General features: G+C 40.8%; 1 protein-coding gene across 7 annotated transcripts in view; it reads left to right on the top strand.

The window, feature by feature from the left end:
- The window catches only part of gria3b (glutamate receptor, ionotropic, AMPA 3b), a 472,928-nt gene that overhangs the window by 301,496 nt on the left and 150,573 nt on the right, over window positions 1–20,859 (top strand). For 6 of the 7 annotated variants that reach the window (XR_013577363.1, XM_078547470.1, XM_078547466.1 and 3 more), the window contains exons 10-11: window positions 950–1,156; window positions 10,294–10,664. Coding sequence is in view for 6 of the 7 variants with exons in the window: in XM_078547470.1 (XP_078403596.1) it covers window positions 950–1,156; window positions 10,294–10,664 (578 nt within the window). In the remaining variant the exon portion in view is untranslated. Of the gene's footprint in view, window positions 1–949; window positions 1,157–4,579; window positions 4,719–10,293; window positions 10,665–20,859 lie in introns of those variants that run through there. The other variant, XM_078547468.1, reaches the window with a different exon arrangement.

Genomic DNA, 20,859 nt, shown 5'->3' with positions numbered 1-20,859 from the left:
GTCACTGTGATGCCTCCTAGCTGGCTTTACTGGATGGTTTGATATTCAAACTATTTCAAGTGCAAATGGGATCACAGCCTCAATGATGTCATTGGTCCGTGGCTTTTCCAAATAAAATAGGCCTCCACCTACCTGGAGTGGACAGCCATCCTATGCCTGGTCTAAGGTAATCATGGGCCATATGTGAAGCACTGCCCTCAACCCCACCCCCACCACATATACCGCATACCACACCAGACATGGTTTAAATCAACCTCTGATATCCCAGCGCACATTTTGGTTTCCTTGAGATATTAGGCAACTGTGAATTTTAATCCACATTGTAAACTATTTTATTTTCTGCAAATGGGGAATCAATGGTAGAATTTTTGAAAAAAGATTTACTTTATGAACAAAATTATTAATGGCTTCTTTGGTAAAAATTGACACTGCTGATACCTGTATTCTTTCAAAAGTTGAAATGTTTGTTTCCAACCATGACAATCAATTTTGACTTAATAATATATGATGTAAGAGAACAGAAGCATGGTCTAGAAATTGCCTTGGGAGGGTAGGCAGAAAACTTGCAGAACATTTCAGCAAGAGATTGAATGCATTTGGTCAAGTTCGTTAGACTGTACATTTTCCGTGGAAGGAACATATTTGATAATCCAGCTGTCCTTTTTTCGTCCATGCATTTTTATCCAATGCTTTGTACCAATAACACAGTGATCCCATTGGCGTTAACATGCTGTATAATAATTTCTTATTAGCACTCAATACCTAATAGTCTCTGTCCAAAACATCCATGAAACAGTTCACAGTAATACAAATAAGCACAGGTATGAAATCCTGTAAATGTACAAATTCCATTTTTGTCAGGAAAATGGAAAGCATTGTCACTTGGCCTTGAACCCCTTGACAGTATGTATGAGCTTGATCCATTTATTCGTGTTTTTTATTGTTGCAGGAATCACCGTATGTAATGCTGAAGAAAAATCATGAACAGTTTGGCGCAAATGATAGATATGAAGGCTATTGTGTGGATTTAGCTTTTGAAATAGCCAAGCATGTTGGCATTAAATATAAACTATCTGTTGTCCCTGACGGTAAATATGGAGCTAGAGATCCTGAAACTAAAATCTGGAATGGAATGGTGGGTGAACTAGTATATGGGGTAAGTATCAGTTTAAGAAGATGGAAAAAAGTATTTGTATATCACAGAAAATAGGTTGAAAATCAGATGTATTCGCGATTATTCAAAATTCTGCCTGGCACCCAGTGCACAAATAAAATAATTACAAGCTATTTAACAGACTATATGAATTTCTTCTCTGATGCTGATACAGAGATCACTTCATAATCCAAAGTTATAATATAGGAAAATTAGAACCTTTTCACATTGAATACCAGGTTTATTCTATATCATTTGGATTGGTGATGAATAAAGAATACTTATGAATGTTTCACTTATTAGGCAATAAAAAAAATGCAAATTGGCCTAATTATTGCAATGTCATGTAGTTGCAAAGTTTTAACCCTTGATCCCAACAAGTGTCTGGATCCTGTCTCCTGTAAGTTTTATTGGAATTCAGTATCAATATACTATACTGGTATGGAATCATATTTTTTAACCAAAACATACATGTATCCCACTAATGCAGTTGTTCCCCAATTATATTTTAGTCAACAATGCCACATGTAAAACTCAATCCAACATATCTGTGAAATTCAGATTTCTAGTTAGCTAGCTTTTTTTAGTGCTCCCATCGTAATGCATAGAACAATTTCAGCACAGCTTTGCAAATTCATTTCACTTGCAACAGTATATTTATTTTACCCTTGCAGGAGAAATTTCTGGTAGCAGCTACATCAGTTTTGCTGTTCAATCAAATATCCTTTCCAGAAAAGTGAAAGATATAATGTTCAATTCCTGGATGGTGAACCTAAGACTGGCATTGTATTTGACCTTTATGATTTGTGAGGCTGAGCATTTCTGTTCAGTTTAATTCCCCATCAGACTCTCTGCAGCTTCCTTTCATATATTATAATAGCTATAGTATTATTGGAATTATTTGCTCTTGTGCTTGCATTTATACTAGGACCAATTCCGTGATGACGCATTCCAACAGATAATTTTCTAACTTTGCCCACTGGAAGCAAATATTGGAAACTTGGGACCATTACAAATTAATAGATGGACATCATGTGCCTAAATTAAAGTGCTAGGCTCCGAGTAGTACAAAGCCTTAGAATAAAACTGATAGAGTGCACCTACATATTCCTCAATCAAACTCCACTGAATCAGACAACTCGCTCCAAATGTTGGATTTGCAATGTAACAAATTAAGCAGCTCCCAAAAATTTCTGAATTTAAAAACACATACACTGGCCTCATTAAAGATCCTAATTGTAATCAACCTAAAATAAATGTCACATATTTTTGTCCATCCTCCCTCCTTAATTGCTCTCTGCCTGTTTATATTAGCATTCCAGGTCTTCAGAGCTCAAAGGCATGAGCGCGTTTAATAATGCGTTGCAAGTTTTTGCAGTTCTTTGGAAAATGATTGTCAGTTGCTGTTTGCTGGTGCATTTTTTGTATAAAATCTCTTTTACAGGGACCTTTTGCTGACAATAGCTGCTTCATTAATAATAATCATAATATTCAGCGTGGGTATTGTACTGAGACTTCTAGTGGCAATGGTAGATTTGGAAGAAGAAAAATTCAGGCAGAGGGAACAAAAGCAGTTTGTTTGAATGTCAGGTGTTTAGTACCAATTGGCCTCAGCCCAGGAGCCAGGCACTCAGACCAAGGTACACCTGCCAGGAGATATCTGAGATGATGGTCCTTCAACACCTGCAGCTCACGAGGAAGTCATCTATTTGAGATCAACCTCCAGATAAGGTCTACCACAGTAACAGTCCTTCCAGTCACCGTGATGATTACACAGCTTTCAGTGTCGATGTATCAAGATCTGCCAAGCCAAATTTGTCATTCTTCTCTCTACTTAAACATCAAGCAAGTCACAGAAGGCTCATTTGCCAGGGGAAGCATTTTTTGCCAATGTCCACATGGAAAGGGGACAAAAGCATAAGAAGTTGCAGCACTTTTATGATATGGATTACTTTCCAAAAGTGCCTTACTGGTGATACACATGTCATCAGGCAGGCTGGACAGCTGGCTGGATCAAGGCCACCTCCCAGAACCCTTGTTTAAAGCGCTATTGAGGACCCCTGAACTCATGTTTCCAACCAAGTTATGATACAATATAAAATTAGAATGCTGAAACAGATATTTTGCTGTCTGGACAGTTCAAGTGGCGACTACTCCATAGCCATTACACAATGTCCTACATTGTCAGTGTATGCTGCATCTTTGCTATGCAGGAAGATAACTCTTTCATAAGAGACACACTGACAGTCTTAAAAGAGAAGGAGGAGAAAGAATAGAAAGAAATAGAAGTGGGTGAAGATGATCTGCAACCAGAAAGGCTGGTGCATCAATCATTGATCACAGGACTTAGAGTTAAAGTATGTAAATGTGGTCCTGCATGAACTGTCTTCCTCATAACATATTGACCCCATACACAATCTACTTTACCTAATCACCATTACCTATATTACCATTTCTGCCTATACCCTTAAACTTCCTGGCAATAAATCTACATACTATATTACAAGGAAGATGCAGCCAGTTTAGTTCTATCATTATGACTAGTGTTTTTTTTTAGCTTCAGTTGTGTTTGTCCTTATTGAGAGTGGGTGGTGTCTCTTACTTGTACTCCCTCTAAGTAGGAGGAGCCTGTCCAATGGCATCCAGCTGCTACTCAATAGATTCGCTTGGCACAGTTGTGGTGCAGTACCTCTTTGTGCCAGATAATGCCGAACTGTTCCTACCCACAAACTGCTACTTCATCAGTACTCTGTGCTGGCTGGAGGTTCAGGTGTGGCGTTACCCTGTGCAATGTGGAATATTAATCATTAGTTTCATTGGATGATGTAATGCCTTGGATTTTTTTTAAAACTAAAAAGAAATAGCTGGAACTGCAAAGACACAGTGCTTTAAAATGGCTGCAGAAGTCACCTGACCTATAAATTGGCCAAGTTTCTGGAAGCCACTGAATGTGGATTACTAGGGGAGATGTCTATGCATTTCCCTGATGAACTTCACATGTGCCATTGTCTGAATCCTCTGCAAAAGATAAAGACAATAGACCTCCAGGCTTCCTAACCCCAGAAACTGCCAGGAACAAAGGACTAACGAAACTCATTATGCAAGAAGGGTGCCAAGGACCCCTAACTGTTTCGATGACACCCTGATAGCTTTGACCATGGGAGATCGAAACTCCTTTGTTAATATGTAATGCCCTCCATTGTGTGCCAATAGCAGCTGTCAATTGTGTGCCAATAGCAGCAGGTGAACTGTCACCAGATCAGAACCCCACTTGTGAAAAACTATGATTATAAGCTTGCCTGTTTATTACAGCAGAGGAGTCTGCAGAACGCACTAATAACATCCAGAAGAAGACTGCAGAATGTAATATCATCTCTCTCTCTCCCTGCTATTCACAAGTTCAGTCCCAATCTCTGTATGTTTTAGAATACATCACAGAGATAGAGAATTTCACTTGAAAGAAACTTCAAGTGTCATGGTATCAACTTTGGAAAAAGGCAGATTACAGTTTAAAAAGGGATTCTGTCCAGTAAAATTAGTAGCTTACATTGGCCGCAACCCCACTGAAATTTCAAGACCACCAAAGGCAAGCTGGAACTTATATTTCTTTTCCTTTTTATGGTCTTTAACTCTTAGCAATTCCACCTTCTCCACCCTGTAACTTGTTCTGTTTTGCATGCTCACGTGTGTGTGTGTGTGTGTGTGGGGCGGGATTTGGGATATGTTTTTACCTTCTAAATAAGTCATACACTTTTATCTGAGTGAGTTCTTAACAATAAAACTAACTCCATGCTTGTTCACTCAAGTGATCTGGCTGACTTATTTCTCCATATAGCTTTACATATGTCCAAGTACATATTGAATTAGTCATTTGGTTGTACAGAACTTGAGTATTGTTGATAAGAGACATGCTATCAAAGCTTTTCGTCTTGCACTCATCAGGACAGATCTCAAGATAAACTAACAGTAAAGGGAACAACAATTTTTACTGCATAAGAAGAGAATGCTGATTAGTTGGCAAGTGGACTCTGATTGGTGGAGGTGTTGCAATGGAGAATGCAGCAGAGAACAGTTAACTCCCCAGCTTTTGTTCAAATTCAAACCAGGCAGGTCAACTCTGATTGGTCAAGGAATTGCCATGGCAATAAACCAGGGAATGGCTGACCCCAAACTGTTGCTTAGTTGGAAATGTTGCAATGCATGGACGTGCTCCTTTTGTCTGCAAAGGACAGGGCCTTGTATGTGAATAAATGTGGCTTTTAGCATTCGTAAGTGATCCACACTGCAAGCCTGACTGATAATCTTAAATCGGTTTCCAGTGTAATTCTTAGCACAATTAGGATTTTTTAGCAAATGTTATACAATCGTGGAATCACATCTAATGTTGGACCCTATGTTTTGAGTTTTGCAAGCACAGGCTGGTTGGGTACAGTCAGCACTTTGCCTGTTGCGAACAGACGAAGGGACATACTGTTTGATACGATCCACCAGTCATTGGGATATAAGGCCTACGTACCTAACATCATACGGGCATTGAAATTCATATACCACATTACTCGTGTGTGATATGCAGAACGACTTTTGTGTGATATGTAGAATGTCTTTTTGGCTTGACAGCAGCATCCTGTTAGTGGAGAATGCGACTCGTGTTGCTACTGCATAGTAACAGCATGCAACAGGCTTCACCTGTTGCTCAAATTTTTGAGACACCTTACCCTTCCAGGGTAACCTGAGGTAGACTGGGCCATTTTCAGGGCTGAAAGTGGCAGCTTTAGGTCCATTCATGAGTTTACACGATATACAGCGAGCAATGATCTGATCAAGGTAGTCATTATCCCACAGGATGGCTTTGATATGCCCTATTTCAGCATCAATCTTGCATGGTGAGCAAATGGTTCAGGCTCTATTTAGAGGTTGCCGATAAGTCCAATCTTATAGATCGTGAAACTATAGGAATCCAAACGTATATATTGACCACTGAAGGTAAGCTTGCGGTAGACAGTAGTAGAGAACCCAATGGCAGACTTCTCAACTAGCACATCAAGGAAAGGGAGCTCATTTAATTGCTTCATTTCAAAGGTGAGTTTGAGCGCAGGTTGGAGCCCATTAAGGTGTATAAGGAAGTTCTTACATGCAGCTAGGTTCAAATGTAGCAAACGTATCATCTACATAATATACAAGGGTAGAAGGTCGGATGTCATTCCATTGAAGATGTATTTCTCGTGGAAGCCGTAAAAGGTGTTTGTGAGAGCTTGGCCTAGAGGGGATTCCATGGTAACACTATCTATTTGGGTATACATGGTGTCATTAAAACTGAACCCAACTGCACGAGTTGCCGAGTTCATAAGTTCAATGAATACAGATTGGCAGTGCGTCTAGATCATCATATAGTGATGAGGTGCAAATATCTATGACTTCCTCGAGCAGTACATTGGTGAACAGGCTAGCAATGTCGAATGAACACATGGACACAGCATTGTTATCAGTAGCGATGCTGTGTCCGTGTGCTTGTTCGAAATTGCTAGCCTATTCACCAATGTACTGCTCGAGGAAGTCATAGATATTTGCACCTCATCACTATATGATGGTCTAGACGCACTGCCAATCTGTATTCATTGAACTTATGAACTCAGCAACTTGTGCAGTTAAGTTCAGTTTTAACGACACCATGTATGCCCAAATAGATGGTGTTGCCATGGAATCCTCTCTAGGTTTAACTCTCGCAAACATCTTTCTCGGTTTCCACGAGAAACGCATCTTCGATGGAATGACACCGAACCTTCTACCCCTCGCATATTTCCAATACGTAGATGATATGTTTGCTGTGTTGGAATCGGCAGCTGCATTTAAGAACTTCCTTAAACACTTTAATGAGCTCCCTTGAGCAGGAATGAGTGCTCCATCCTGCGCTCAAATTTACCCTTGAAATGGAGCAGTGAAATGAGCTCCCTTTCCTCAACATACTAGTTGAGAAATCTGCCAGTGGGTTCTCTACTGCTGCTCACTGCAAGCCTACCTTCATTGGTCAATATACATGTTGGGATTCTTATAGTTCCACACACTATAAAATTGGCCTTATCGGCAACCTCATAAATAGGGCCCAAGCCATTCGTTCACTGTGCAAGCTTGATGCTGAAATAGGGTGCATCAAAGCCATCCTACGGGATAATGACTACCCTGATCCTGTATAGCACACAAACTCATGAACAGGCCTAAGACCGTCACTTTCAGCCCTGAAAAGCGCCCAGCCTGCATCAGATTACCCTATGGCATCTCAGAAATTTAAGCAACAGGTGAAGCTAGCTGTTGCACACTGTTACTATGCAGTAGCAACACAAATGGTACCACTAACAGGATTCTGCTGTCAAGCCCAAAAGACGTTCTGCATATCACACAAATGACTAATGCAGCATATGAATTTCAGTGCCAGTATGATGCCAGGTATGTAGGCTGTACGTCCCAATGATCATGTCAAACAGCAGGTCCCTTCGGCTGCTTGAATATTGAATTGAAAAATCACAATTTTCTAAAAAGTCAAACTCTCATAACCAATCTCAAGAGTGGAGAAAAGAGGAATTTATTCACCCCTCCAGACTTGGGTCTAACAGCCCCGAGAGGTCATTGCCTCACCTGTTTTCTTCCGTCATGCCACACCGTTCAAGATTTCTTGTGAATGGCCAGGGATTCATATGAGAGTAGACCCTTGTTGATCACTGAATGTGAAGCCAGCCTTCAAGATAAACTTGAGCTAATCCTTCAGGCTCTCCAAGCTATTAACCAAGGGCTTCCTGTAAATTAGAGCCCAGGGTCTCAATAGTTGCAGATATAGCATTTGGAACTCAATCCTTGGAAGCTTTCTACAGATGGCTGTAGAGTTGTCACATGCCTGGTGACTGTATGTTTTCCATGCCATTTCTTATGACAGCATAGGAGTCAAAGCCACACTTCTGTACAGTATCTGACATACAATGCAGAGAATTTGGAACATTATAAAACAATTCTTTGAAGCGCTTTGGCTCATTAATGATTGATTTTTTTGCTCCATATTTAATCCTAGTAATGTTGGTGCAATCAATGCTCATGGCAAACAGGGATTTAATTTGTGTTGTCAATCTGTACCTTGGCGTTGTTTTCCACACAAGAGGATTCCTTCCTTATCTGCATCCAAAATCTATGAATGAACAAAACGGCCAAGGGGTTATTTCATGCAGGAAACCGGAGTGAAGTGATCGGCACGTTTGGAACACAAGCCTGAAGATGTTTGGGCCTCACCTACATAAAATCGGCAAGCTACAGAAACTAAGCAAATATTCCAAAGCAGCTCACCAGCTGGGGACATGGACAAGTTGGCCAGCTCGAGCACTGAAGGGGGAAGCCAAATGGCAAATATATGTTAGCAGCAGACCATAGTATTTCTGTGGAGCCAGGACAAGCTGTTCCTTTTGGATCCACATTGATGTGTGTGAAAATAATTTTACTTACCTCTTTGTTTGGGGTCACTGTAGAGCCAGAGAAACTGAGCAGAGTTCAGCTTAGTTTATCGGGTTTAGCGGAGGTGTCCTAAAGTAGTCGTTAAGGCTTGGTTGGCATATTCAAGGGGCCATATGCCTAGTTTAGGTTATTACCTCCCACACTTCGAAGATGCTTTCTAGAGGGGATTAAGCACAAAAAAGACTTTGACCAGAAAATGGTCCACCAACAGTCATTTTTTGCTTAAATGACAGGCATTTACCATTGCAAAATGCAAGCTGCATAATTGATAATAGAAGAAGGTTCCCATCAGCCCCAAATAAGACTATCCTCCTGTGTCTGATTTGGTCCAACAGAAAATCCAAAGTCTCTTCATCAAAGTGGGAAGTTCTGCTCTCAGTCCTTGGCAAGATACCATTCTTAAAGCACCTGTAAGCCACAGCAAAAAACAATGTTTCCAAAGAACAACAGTGCTTTATGCTCTTTTACAACTACTTGCAGCTATAACATTCCATGGAAAACATGAAGGAAACACATGATGATGATTATTTAAATGAGCCAATCTTGCTAAATCTAGTAAAATTAGCTCCCATTCCTCATGAGCAATCATTCCTGTACACTTAGCAATCCCAGCCCCATTCTTGTGAGGATCACGGAATCAGCCCTATTATGTGTCTCTCTAATAGCCTAGCTTTCTGTTTATTTTCCATTGCAATGTTATCCACTGCAACCACCCCTCCCCCACCCAGTAAAAACTCCTTCCCCCGCTAGTTATACTAACATTTTTGAATAAGAATGTGAGACATTTCAGGATGCTGCATCTCCTACACATGTAGGCCGTGCCATTCCTTGGTCAGTACAGCATGAGTGATGTAGCTCAATATCCAGGAAATCTGTCTTCTCTGGTTTTAGTGTTCATCACCTTACCCAGAAGTCAATAATGTGTGTTGATCAGTTTTTGCATTGCAAAGATGACAATCCCAAATTTAGCTTTCCCCATTATGAATCTGTCCCCCTTATCCTTGTGTTGGGATTTGTATTTCACATATACTGTTTACTACCTTACATACCAATAGAAAGTCACCTGAGTTCCTAGTCTATTTTCCCTCCATCAGATAGGTGATTTTTACTTTCTAAGGAAAGTGCAAGATGAAAGTCAACACTCTATTGATATAACCATTGGCGTCTCGGGTATAACTGTTTCTTTCTAACAATTATGGGTCATTGTTGCAGATTGAGTTTTTTAAATGTAATACCAATGACTTCAATCCAATGAGCAGAACTAATTTAAAATAAGAAATTTGTAAAGGAAGTCACAATTTTCCATTTGGAATAAACCTGAGGCATATGTTTATATGGTTGCAGTGCATCATGGGCATAATATGGAGCAGGTTCAATCCCATAATCCATTGCAATCCTAAGGCCAGGATTTTACGGCCCCTCCTGCCCAGTGGGATATTACGGTCCTGCCAAACTGAATGGAGACTTAAATGGCTTGCCACATCCACCGGGGGGGCGGGGGGGGAAACACACCACAGCGGGGCCGTAAACTCCTGGCCTAAGTATGGTCAGTAAGAAAATGGAATAGTAATGTTACTGTTTATTTCTATAAAGTTCATGTAATGTCATTATGATTGTTTTATACTAATTAACATTCTCCCCATTTCCAGAGAGCTGATATTGCTGTTGCACCACTCACTATAACTTTGGTCCGAGAAGAAGTCATTGACTTTTCCAAACCTTTCATGAGTCTTGGTATTTCAATAATGATAAAGAAACCCCAAAAATCCAAACCAGGAGTGTTCTCTTTTCTGGACCCTTTGGCTTATGAGATTTGGATGTGCATAGTCTTCGCCTACATTGGAGTCAGCGTAGTGCTTTTCCTGGTCAGCAGATTCAGTCCTTATGAATGGCATATGGAAGAAAATGAAGAAGGACGTGACCCCCAAAATACTGAGCCACCTAATGAGTTTGGGATATTTAATAGTCTCTGGTTTTCTCTGGGTGCCTTTATGCAGCAAGGATGCGATATTTCACCAAGGTTTGTCATTATCACATTACCTTTGTGCATTTTATGGTCAAAAACTGATGCCATGGTGCATATACGTTACTTTTCTTCCATCTTTATTTTCAATTTTGTTCCCCAACAAACTTTATTTTAATATCCATATCAGCACGGTAAGATCCATCCATCCAATCATCACTCTGCCACACTGCTGAAATGCGTGAGTGGCTTATTCTCAGTGTCATTCACAAGGCTATCTGAATAACTTATATACACCATGCCGAGACCGTAAAATGCATAAGGTCTGTCTGTCTCCAGCACCCTTGGAGGGCTACCGTGTTTTTGCTGCATATCGCATTTTACGGTCAACAGTTCGGTGTATATAACAGAATCACGCTACATTTTGTAAGCGCCTCCATTTTGAATGGAAAACTTGAAAAACAGATGCAGCAGCACCATTAAGGAGCACCTCCAAGCCGGTCTTGGTTTCTTTTGAGTTTACATTAATTAACTCATTTTTTTTCTAGCTTGCTTCCATCTTTCAACTAGCTGTCCATTTTCTTCATTACATTTACAGGTTGCAGTATCCCATATTGTAGACCTTCATGGACAGAGTTTTAAGGAAACCACTCTTTTATAATTTCTAAGTATAGTTGGAGATCCTGTTATTTCTTGGGAGACAATGGAGAGATTTAAGAAATTCAATGTGCTCTTCACCTATCAATAATCATCAATGGCCAAATGACTTCTCTTTGATTCACCCATCTCTTGTATTATATAATTAAGGAACATACACTGTTAGAGAAATTATGACCAACTGAGTAGCAATTAGGAAATTTGCAGCTGAAATGAATAAATCAAGTAAACTATTGTAATCAAAAAATACCAGCACATTGTTGACTTTGCAGTGAGCAACATATACATTTTTCTACTAAGACAGCAAGTTGAAGGACCAAAGTCCATTACCAAGAATAAAAAGAGTAAGAGAAAAAAAGTGGTTAAACAGAACGTAGTTAGCTGGTACCAATCTTGGGGCTTGAACACAAAGATACAAGGGGTAGACTGAGAGCCTAGTGAGGAATTTTGTGGTCTTGAGATTCTGGTAAAAAGATTTTAGCATATACATTATTATGTGTGCATAGATAAGAAGATTAAGATCTGTTTATGTGACTGGCTTACACTGCAGTTAGAATTTTTTCTTTCATATTCTCTCACTTCAGAAAAAATGGAGTCATCCACAAATACTTAAAACTATCTCAAAGTGAAATATTTTCAAGCCTACCTTCAGTGGTCAATTGCCGCCATTAATATCTCATTTAGTGCACCAAACAGAAACTGAATATTCTTGATAGGCTTTAAAAATATAAGAAAATGTGAAAAATAAAGGTCAGTTGGCTGACTGGGCTCTGAGAAAACCCAACCTGCCCACTTCCATGACTCGCAAACTGCACACCCAGCCCATGTGTGACTCCCAGTGCCATTATTGTCTTTTCATGCCAGGGTTGGGTTTGCAGTGCAGTTTGCGAGCCAGTTAGAAGGCCTGTCTCGGTTCTCGAACACTGTATCCCAGCTCCCAACAGTGTTTGCTGTCCCCCTAAACCTCACCCCTCATTTGACTCACCCCCACTCACCCCCATTCAAGCCCCTACCCCCTTCAGATCACCCATGCTGCCCCATTCCACCTCTATGCACTCATGTATTCTCCATAGCCTCTCACCCAGTATGTACTGTGTGCAGTCCTCCGATTCCACACAATATCAATGGAAAATATTTTACACTCCTTGGGGGGGGGGGAAAGAAGTAAACCTCTTACTATCTAGTAAGGCCTCCATATCATTGGCATTAAATAAAAATGCACTCTGCCATGTGAATAAAGCCTTGTAATACTTTAATCCCATTAGCTTGTGTCAACAAACCAGGAACCACATCAAAGGGACAATTTGTTATTACAACCTCTTGAAACTGCCATTCATTCTCAGATGATTGGAACACCTACTGTGCTGCAGCCCATTAGCACATAAAACTCAGCCAAGCATTCAGAATGGCCTCAGTTCTCCAAACAACAGACTGCTCTCTATGAAGGAAAGAACAGAAGGTGCTGATTTCAATTTGGTATGAAAGATGACAACGCAGACTGACAGTGCATTTTGTAACATTTTTCACTACACTATGGTGCTTTCTCCATCGGGAAAGCACTGTAATGCATACGAACAAATACAAAAGGCTGGTCAATGTAAGGGTCAACTTACCTTGAAAGGACAAAGCTCAATGATGAATCACGATATTAAAAACACATTGGGCAGGATTTTAAGTGTCAACGAGCGGGGGCGGGGCCCGCTCGCCGACGCGTAAAATGACACGCAGTGACGTCTCCTGATGTCACTGCGCCCCATTTAAATTTTCAGGAAGGCGGGGGCGCAGCGAAATCAGCTTCCCCCCACCCGCCGATCTGTCAATGGCCTTAAGGTTGGCGGGCAGGCCAGGAGCCCTGGCGCGAACTAGAAAGAGCATGAAACCTCTTCCACTGGGGGGATGAGGTTACATGTGGGTTTTAAAAAATTTTAATAAAGGTTTTGTGAAGATTATGGAAATGTCCCAACTCATGTGGACATGTTAGGGGAATTTCACTTTTCTAATTTTAGGTTTTTTACATTTTGAGCTGATCTCCCTGAGGCTGCACTTAGCCTCAGGGAGATGAGTGCGCTCTTTTGTGCACATGCGCGAAAGAGCGCAGTCTCGATTTTGGGATATCCCCCCCCCCCTCCGCCCGCACAGGGAGCGCTATGCGCTTCCTGTGCGGACGTCATGCTGGGTGGGCCTTAATTAGCCCGCCCACTTAAAATGGCGCCACTCCCCCGATTGGGGGCACCGATCAGAAGCGCGCCTGTGCACGCCCGCCCTTTAACTCCCCCCCGACAGGGGCAAAATTCAGCCCATCTACATCACAATGCACCACCCAATAATACATTTGAATGCGTGAAAGCTCTTTACACTTACCTTTCAAAATGTTCCTGACTCTTCAACAGGCTTTCCATTTCCTTCACAAGCACTCAAAACCGACATGCTTTTAATGGGCTTCCAAAACCCCACACCACCAAACAAAAATGGTGTGTGGAAGAAATTCTGATTTTTGCCCCCATTTAAAATGGGGAACACGACCTCAGCGCATGTAAGTGTTCAGTTTGCACACTAGGCATTCCCGATACGCAAAAAAGCCAGAGTAAAATAGCGTGGGGTTGGGAATGAAGAGGAAAATTGGATTTTCTCCAAAAAAAACTGTCACCATTCGCACAACGAAACGCAGCCACATACCCAGCCAAAAATTCAATCCAATTTGTATCATAGAGTCATAGAAAATTTATGGCACAGGAAGAGGCCACTTGGCCCATCGCGTCAGCGCCGGCCGAAAAAGAAGCCACCCAGCCTAATCCCACTTTCCGACATTTGGTCCATAGCCCTACAGGTTACGATAGTTGAGGTTCATATCCAGACACATTTTAAATGAGTTGAAGTTTTCTGCCTCTGTTACCCTTTCAGGCAGTGGGTACAACCCCACAACCCCCTGGGTGAAAAAATGTTTCCTCATCTCCCCTCTAATCTTTCTCCCAATCGCTTTAAATTTGTGCCCCCTAGTTACTGACCTCTCTGCTAAAGTAAATAGGCCCTTCCCATCCACTCTATCCAGGCCCTTCTCAATCTTGTACATCTCAATGAAACCTCCCCTCAGCCTCCTCTGTTCCAAGGAGAACAACTCCAGACTATTTTCTTCCACAGCTCACACACAAGGCCAAATTTAATTTCCTCCCCAAGGCAAGTTTGGTGAAGGCTGTCATTTAATTTGGCGGGAGGTTGGTGGGTGAGGATCCTGCCACCTTCCACCTCTGCCCCAATTTAAGTCTGGGTCAGGAAGGTTCATGGATGGTCTTCCCACTCCGCTGCCGATTGAAGCCCGTAAGCAAGCAATTAATGCCCACTTAAGGGCCTCATCCCACCACTGCTGATATTCACCCAATCATCATGCAGGAAACTCAAAAAAGCAAACCCTGTTGGAGTTTTTTTGGGGGCTCCCTCTTTCAAAGGCTCACGGCGCCTGATCCAGGGATCAGTACTGGGAAGCAGAGGGCCCTCTGAAAGCCAATCCCTACCTTTGTTGCCCTCCCTCTCAGCGATCTAGGGCCTAGGGTGGGTACATTGCTGGTAGCTATGCTGAGCAATGCACAGCTGTCAGCCTCTGAGTGGCTGGTAGTTCTCAGGGGGTGGGATTTCCAGTTTACTCCAGGGATGTTATTTTCATGTGCCATGCAGCATAGGCAGTGGCATTGTTTTAGTCTAGAGAATATTTCATGATCCAGCTGTGACTTATATTTTAAAAAATGTTGTGGGAAAAGATAAATTCGAGAAATGTGCCCCTAGATGTTACTTTCCCACCAGCTGAAAATGAATTTAAGGCAGTTAACAAAGATCAGTATGGCTGCCAGCAGCCCATCTATTCAATTCCATTTACAAACCTCAAGTCTTCTGTCTTGTCACTTGAACATAATTGAAGAATTTTTATCATATTGAGGCATTGTTCCGACATCCATAAATGAAAAGATCTATTTTTTAAAAAGTGCAATACCAAAGCATGCTGCATGTGCACACATGTATTAGTACTTTTTTTTATATAGTTTTCAAGGAAGCAATTTTTTAATCATATAAAGCTGGAACCATGGTCCAATGGAGATTGCCAAAATAAATATTTTATTTGTGGAGAGCCAGAGATGAGCTAAAGGTTTGAGGCTTGTGGGGTTAGGCTTGTGGAAGGCATATTTCTTGCCTGATACGGCCACCTTATTCACTCTTGGGATAGTTTGACAATAGGAACAATAATCTTCCAATACTCAAAGCAACTCAGTGTGTCTCTCAAAGGGAGCATGGAAACTCTAATGTATTCCAAACTGGGCACTTCACACTTTCTAACCATTTGCTAGATTATAAAGCAATTCAATACTGTGTTAAGTTGAGAGCCATCAAAACAATGAAAGCGGAGGGACTATCCAGCTGTATGATATAAGCAAATGTTACGGTTGTTAGGATTCAGAGTGAAATGAGCTTTTACATTTTCCATCTATTTCTTTGTAAAACTCCAGAGTTTATAAGAACTTGGATTGCCATTGTACACTCATTCAGGTTATTAAGCTAGCTTTTGGGATAAAGAGAAGTGGCATGGTCATGCAGTCATGAAAGTTGTCTCAGACTAACAATTGAGACAAATTAACCAAAACAAAAACAAAAATACCTGGAAAAACTCAGCAGGTCTGACAACATCTGCGGAGAGGAATATAGTTAACGTTTCGAGTCCGTAAGACTCTTCAACAGAACTAAGGAAAAATAGAAGAGAGGTGAAATATAAGCTGGTTTAAGTGGGGGTGGGACAGGTAGAGCTGGATAGAGGGCCAGTGATAGGTGGAGATTGCCAAAAGATGTCACAGACAAAACGACAAAGAGGCGTTGACGGTGGTGATATTAGCTAAGAAATGTGCCAATAGGTGACATTAAGGGTAGAAAGCAGGACGAGGAAGGTACTGATAGCCTTAGTGGGGGTGGGGTGGGGTGGGGGGAAGGGATCGAAATGGGCTAAAAGATAGAGATGAAACAATGGATGGAAATACATTTAAAAATAATGGAAACAGGTGGGAAAAGAAAAATTTATATAAATGATTGGAAAAAAGGGGGATCGGCAAGGGGGGTAGGGATGGAGGAGAGAGTTCATGATCTAAAATTGTTGAACTCAATATTCAGTCCTGAAGGCTGTAAAGTGCCTAGTCGGAAGATGAGGTGCTGTTCCTCCAGTTTGCGTTGAGCTTCACTGGAACATTGCAGCAGGCCAAGGATGGACATGTGGACATGAGAGCAGGGTGGAGTGTCGAAATGGCAAGCGACAGGGAGGTCTGGGTCATGCTTGCGGACAGACCGAAGGTGTTGAGACATATTGTTGAGACTGTGGAGGAGACTCTCAGCTCCATATAACTTTTATCAATACCATTTCATTCTTAACCCTGGTATTAACTGCAAAAAGGATATTTTTCCTAACAATATCATCCCTCACTTTGATATGTTCTAGATGTTTCTCCAAAAATGTTTTATTAAGTCATTCATCACAGATAGGTAGACACGCAACAACACACAAGAAATGGTTATCAAAAAATAGTGTTGTCTGAAGATGGCCGCTTAATATTCCTGTTTCCACATTTTATTTTTTATTGAAAAACATTTTAAATTTCATAACACATTTAGCAAATGTTCTGTACTCATGGTTGACTTATAATGGATCTGTGTGGGCCTACAAAAAGGGATACTGCAATTTAATTATTTTTCTCTCTTTCCTGTCTGCTAAAGTTTACCTTCTTTCTCTGGTCCTACTGTAATTGCATATGTTACATATTACTAACAGAAAATCACCAACCCTCCCAACAACTTAACCTGACAGTGGAATGCTTCCTTTCAATTCAAAATTTCAATTAAACAACTCAAAATTTGGTTCTGACTGTTCAAATGAAGATCAAAAATCCCCAATGAGATATTTCATGACTGTTATGCTTGTTCCAAAGAGGTTAAGCTGTTACAGGGTATAATGTTCTGGGTGAGGCTTTGGGGTTTTGAAAATTCAAATGTTTACTTGATACAGCTGATATCCCAAACCATTACATGTGCCAATAGCATCTTTAGAACTCGCTCATTTGAGTCGATCAGCTGTGGACTTTTCTATTTTAAAGAGACTGTGTACACATTCTTGGCTTCTGAGTGCAAAGGCTTTAATTGAAACCCACTCAGATTCAATCCAAAACTGTACAACGAGCATTTTTTTTAATGAACCAGTCTTCTCAAAGAGTCTTTGTTGTAACTGAGCAAATTGAGTTTGAAGACTCCAGAGTAATTTGTTTGGGACATGTCAAACGAAAGGTGCTGCATATTTTCGCGAAGTGAGTATTATCATCTTTTGAAAATATTTATTTAAATAAGAAAGATAAGATACAACAATTATGACTTTGATCTAACAATGAGGTTCATGTCAAACAATATTATATCTTCCACGGTCCTCCTTTCTCATTGCATATAAAACTCATTCCAAAGCAACATACATCTCCTCTCAAAATTTTTGTCTTTTTCTTAATCCTACTTTTTAAATTGCAATGCTATGAATGTTATTTTAAACCTCTAGTTTATGCAAGCGGTTCAGGAGAATGCTCAAAAATACATCAGTTTCATTTCTGAATTACTTTATAAAACAACTACAAGATTTGTACATATATAGGCTAAGTTTCAATTTACTATTGCAGATTAGTTGTGACTTAAGAATTGAGTTATGCCAATGTTATAGCTTGTTTTCTTATTTTGGAGATATTAATCATTGTTGTGCATTAACCATTTGAACTCTATTTGTATTCTAACACAAATGTCAAAGACAAGCCAATTTTATTCTCTAGTTCCAAGCTGTTGATATCTTATGGAAAATCATTTTACTACCATTTTGATGAATGTGCTTCGATTATATTCATCAGACATTGATATAATCTGAATTATAATCAGGTTAACTTCTATTTAGCACTTGGTATTTTGATAGCATTGCTTTTGTTTGACATGCCAAATGTTTCCGTAACTTTTCTATTTGTCCAACTGCACATGCAGTAAGATATTCCCATGCAAGAGTTGTGTTGCCTTTTGGAGAGTATCTACAGTGAACAATGAGAGAAAGGGTCAGAAATGCTTATATAAGAGGATTAATTGACTTACCTTGTGTGTCTTCCTCTGAGAAGAGCAGAAATTAATTTGACTTGTCCTTATTTTAAGAATGTTTTTAATGACTGGCTGCTGCAAATATTGGCAACAGTCTTAGGCTTGAATGAATGATGTCTTTCTCCTTCCCACCAGCAAATCCAGTGTGCATTATCTCGAGTATGGCAGCAGGTCAATATGATGCATGCAGCAACAGCTGCACAGGATGTAACAAGATAATTAAAAACACAATTATTCCTATGGACCAGTGAAAGCCCCATTACAATAATATGCATTGTATGTCAGTCAGTCAGTCAGTAACAAAATTGATGAAATATTCTGCATATTGCCTTTAGTGCTTTGCATTTGCTTGTGTGAAAATTAATTTAGTTTGCTCTTGATGGTTTAGTGAAATATGATATGGTAAATGATGAAATGTTCCTTATGATGCATCTCCTTCAGGGCCCTTTGTTTACTGGATTTAGTCCGTCAAATTTGGGCTGGTGAAAATATATATCCACAAAACAACCATCAGTTCTTCAGACAGCAAAGAGCTCTGGAACATAGTGCAATATTTTATGTATCACCAGGGTACCCGTCCCTCCAGCAAAAAAGCCAACTGTGTACCTGCCCCCGCTCCAGTGGTTGCCCCACTGCCATTTAACATTCGGAGGGGCATTAAATGGCTCAGGGCAAGACTTCTGCCCCTACCTGGGAGCAGTAGCCACTGCTGAGACTGCATCCAGTCTGCAGCAAAGATCATCACTGGAGAGCCAGAGAGGTAAGTTGGGGGGATTTAGGCAGGGTCAGGATGGGAGACCCGGTGAGGTCGTTCAAGGCTATGGTGCACAGGCCAGGGTGGAGGGAAAACCCGGAGCGGGGGACAGAGCTTAGTGGGGGGAGGGGCTGCAATGCATCCAGGGTGTCCATAAAGGAGGTAGTCCCCCGTTCCTGCCAGTAGCCCCAGCAGTGGCACCTGGCAGTCTTCAAATCTGTCTTCCTCCTCCACTGCCATATGAAAAATTGTGGCTGGGTGAGAAGAGGATTTAAGTGGCCATTAATTGGCCACTTAAGGGCCTCAAATGGCCCAAAGGTGAGTGGGCCACCTGATGCCTCCCCTTCTGTGCATTAAATTGCAGTGGGGTCAGGGCTGGGTAGGTAGAACTGGGAAAGGTGTCTATGGAATCACATCTAATTTTATGTCCCTGTCTGCCTGTCAACCCACTCCCATGGGTGCATAAAACTCAGCCTAAGGTAGCAATTTTTAACCAAAATCTACTTTTATCCACATTCTACCAATTTGTGTTTATTTTCCATGCTTAAAATCATCCTATTGGATTATAAGTGAAATAATTAAAACTTGGCATTGAAATGGCTAATATAATGTTCAAAATGTTAATCTGATACATTAAACCCTCTCCCATATTAAGTAACATTCCTTTTTAAAAGGGAATAACAGGTACAACATTAGTGTCTTCAAGGTGTCATATTAGCCAATTTCAGTTCAATTTTCTGGGGGAAGGGGAAAAGTATGTCTAGATGGAGGTGAGAGAGAGTTACTTCTTGTAATGAAGATGTTGAATAATGTTGAAAGCATCCTTTAATTATTTGATGTCTAATGGTGTTCTTGATGATATTGATGGGTTAGGCTGCTGACTGAAGAAAGTCTGGGTCGGGGAGGAGAAATCGTGAGGACATTATAAGAAAGAAAGTGGTGATGAAAACAGCAAAAGAACTTTCTCCCAAATGTAATCCTTTACATGGAAAGCCCTTAGTCAGGAGGAGAGGGAAGGCACATCCCAGTGCAGAAGTAAGAGAAAACTGGCTCAGCCCATCACTCTTGTGAACCTCCTTGCTTTCATTATAAAGCAAAGTTTTACAGGGATGTAGCAATAGGGTGCAGGGTCACTGGGTTGATGTTAACTACCAGCTCAGTGGTGGGAGGATAAGAAGATAAAATAGATCAGGAAACTTACCTGTTGGACCTAAAACCTTGCGCGCCATTTGCAATTTTAACCTTCAGGTGGATGGAGCCTAGCTATAGCTGGCAGGAGGTTTATAGAGCAGGAAGTGCAGGTGTGGCTTTCAAGCCTTTCTGAATTGGAAACCCTCTGCAAATATTAACATTCTTCTCCAACACAAAAGCCTGACTCCACAGGCAAACATTTCTCCAACGAACTGAAGTGTCACCACAAACACAAAGTCATCAGGGAGGGTAGGTCGCAAGGTGAACATTTAACTGGTGAGGGCTGGCTGAAAAAGTATTGGCTATCTTCTGATCTCAAATCCTGACAGCACATACTCCATTGGCATACCATAAAATGAAAACTATGAATCAAGTTTATTTGGAAGTAAAATGAAAGGAACAGCAAATTTATCTTGATTATAATAATTTACTTAACTCACACTGGAGGAGAATTTTCATGGGGTTCTTCCAACCTTCTATCATAATTTCTGTGGAGAATTGGTAGAAACA

The sequence above is a fragment of the Cetorhinus maximus genome, chromosome 8 (assembly GCF_964194155.1).
Source record: "Cetorhinus maximus chromosome 8, sCetMax3.hap1.1, whole genome shotgun sequence".
Classification (NCBI taxonomy): domain Eukaryota; kingdom Metazoa; phylum Chordata; class Chondrichthyes; order Lamniformes; family Cetorhinidae; genus Cetorhinus; species Cetorhinus maximus.
Note: the sequence above shows the minus strand (reverse complement) of the source record. Positions and strands in the feature narration are given on the sequence as shown.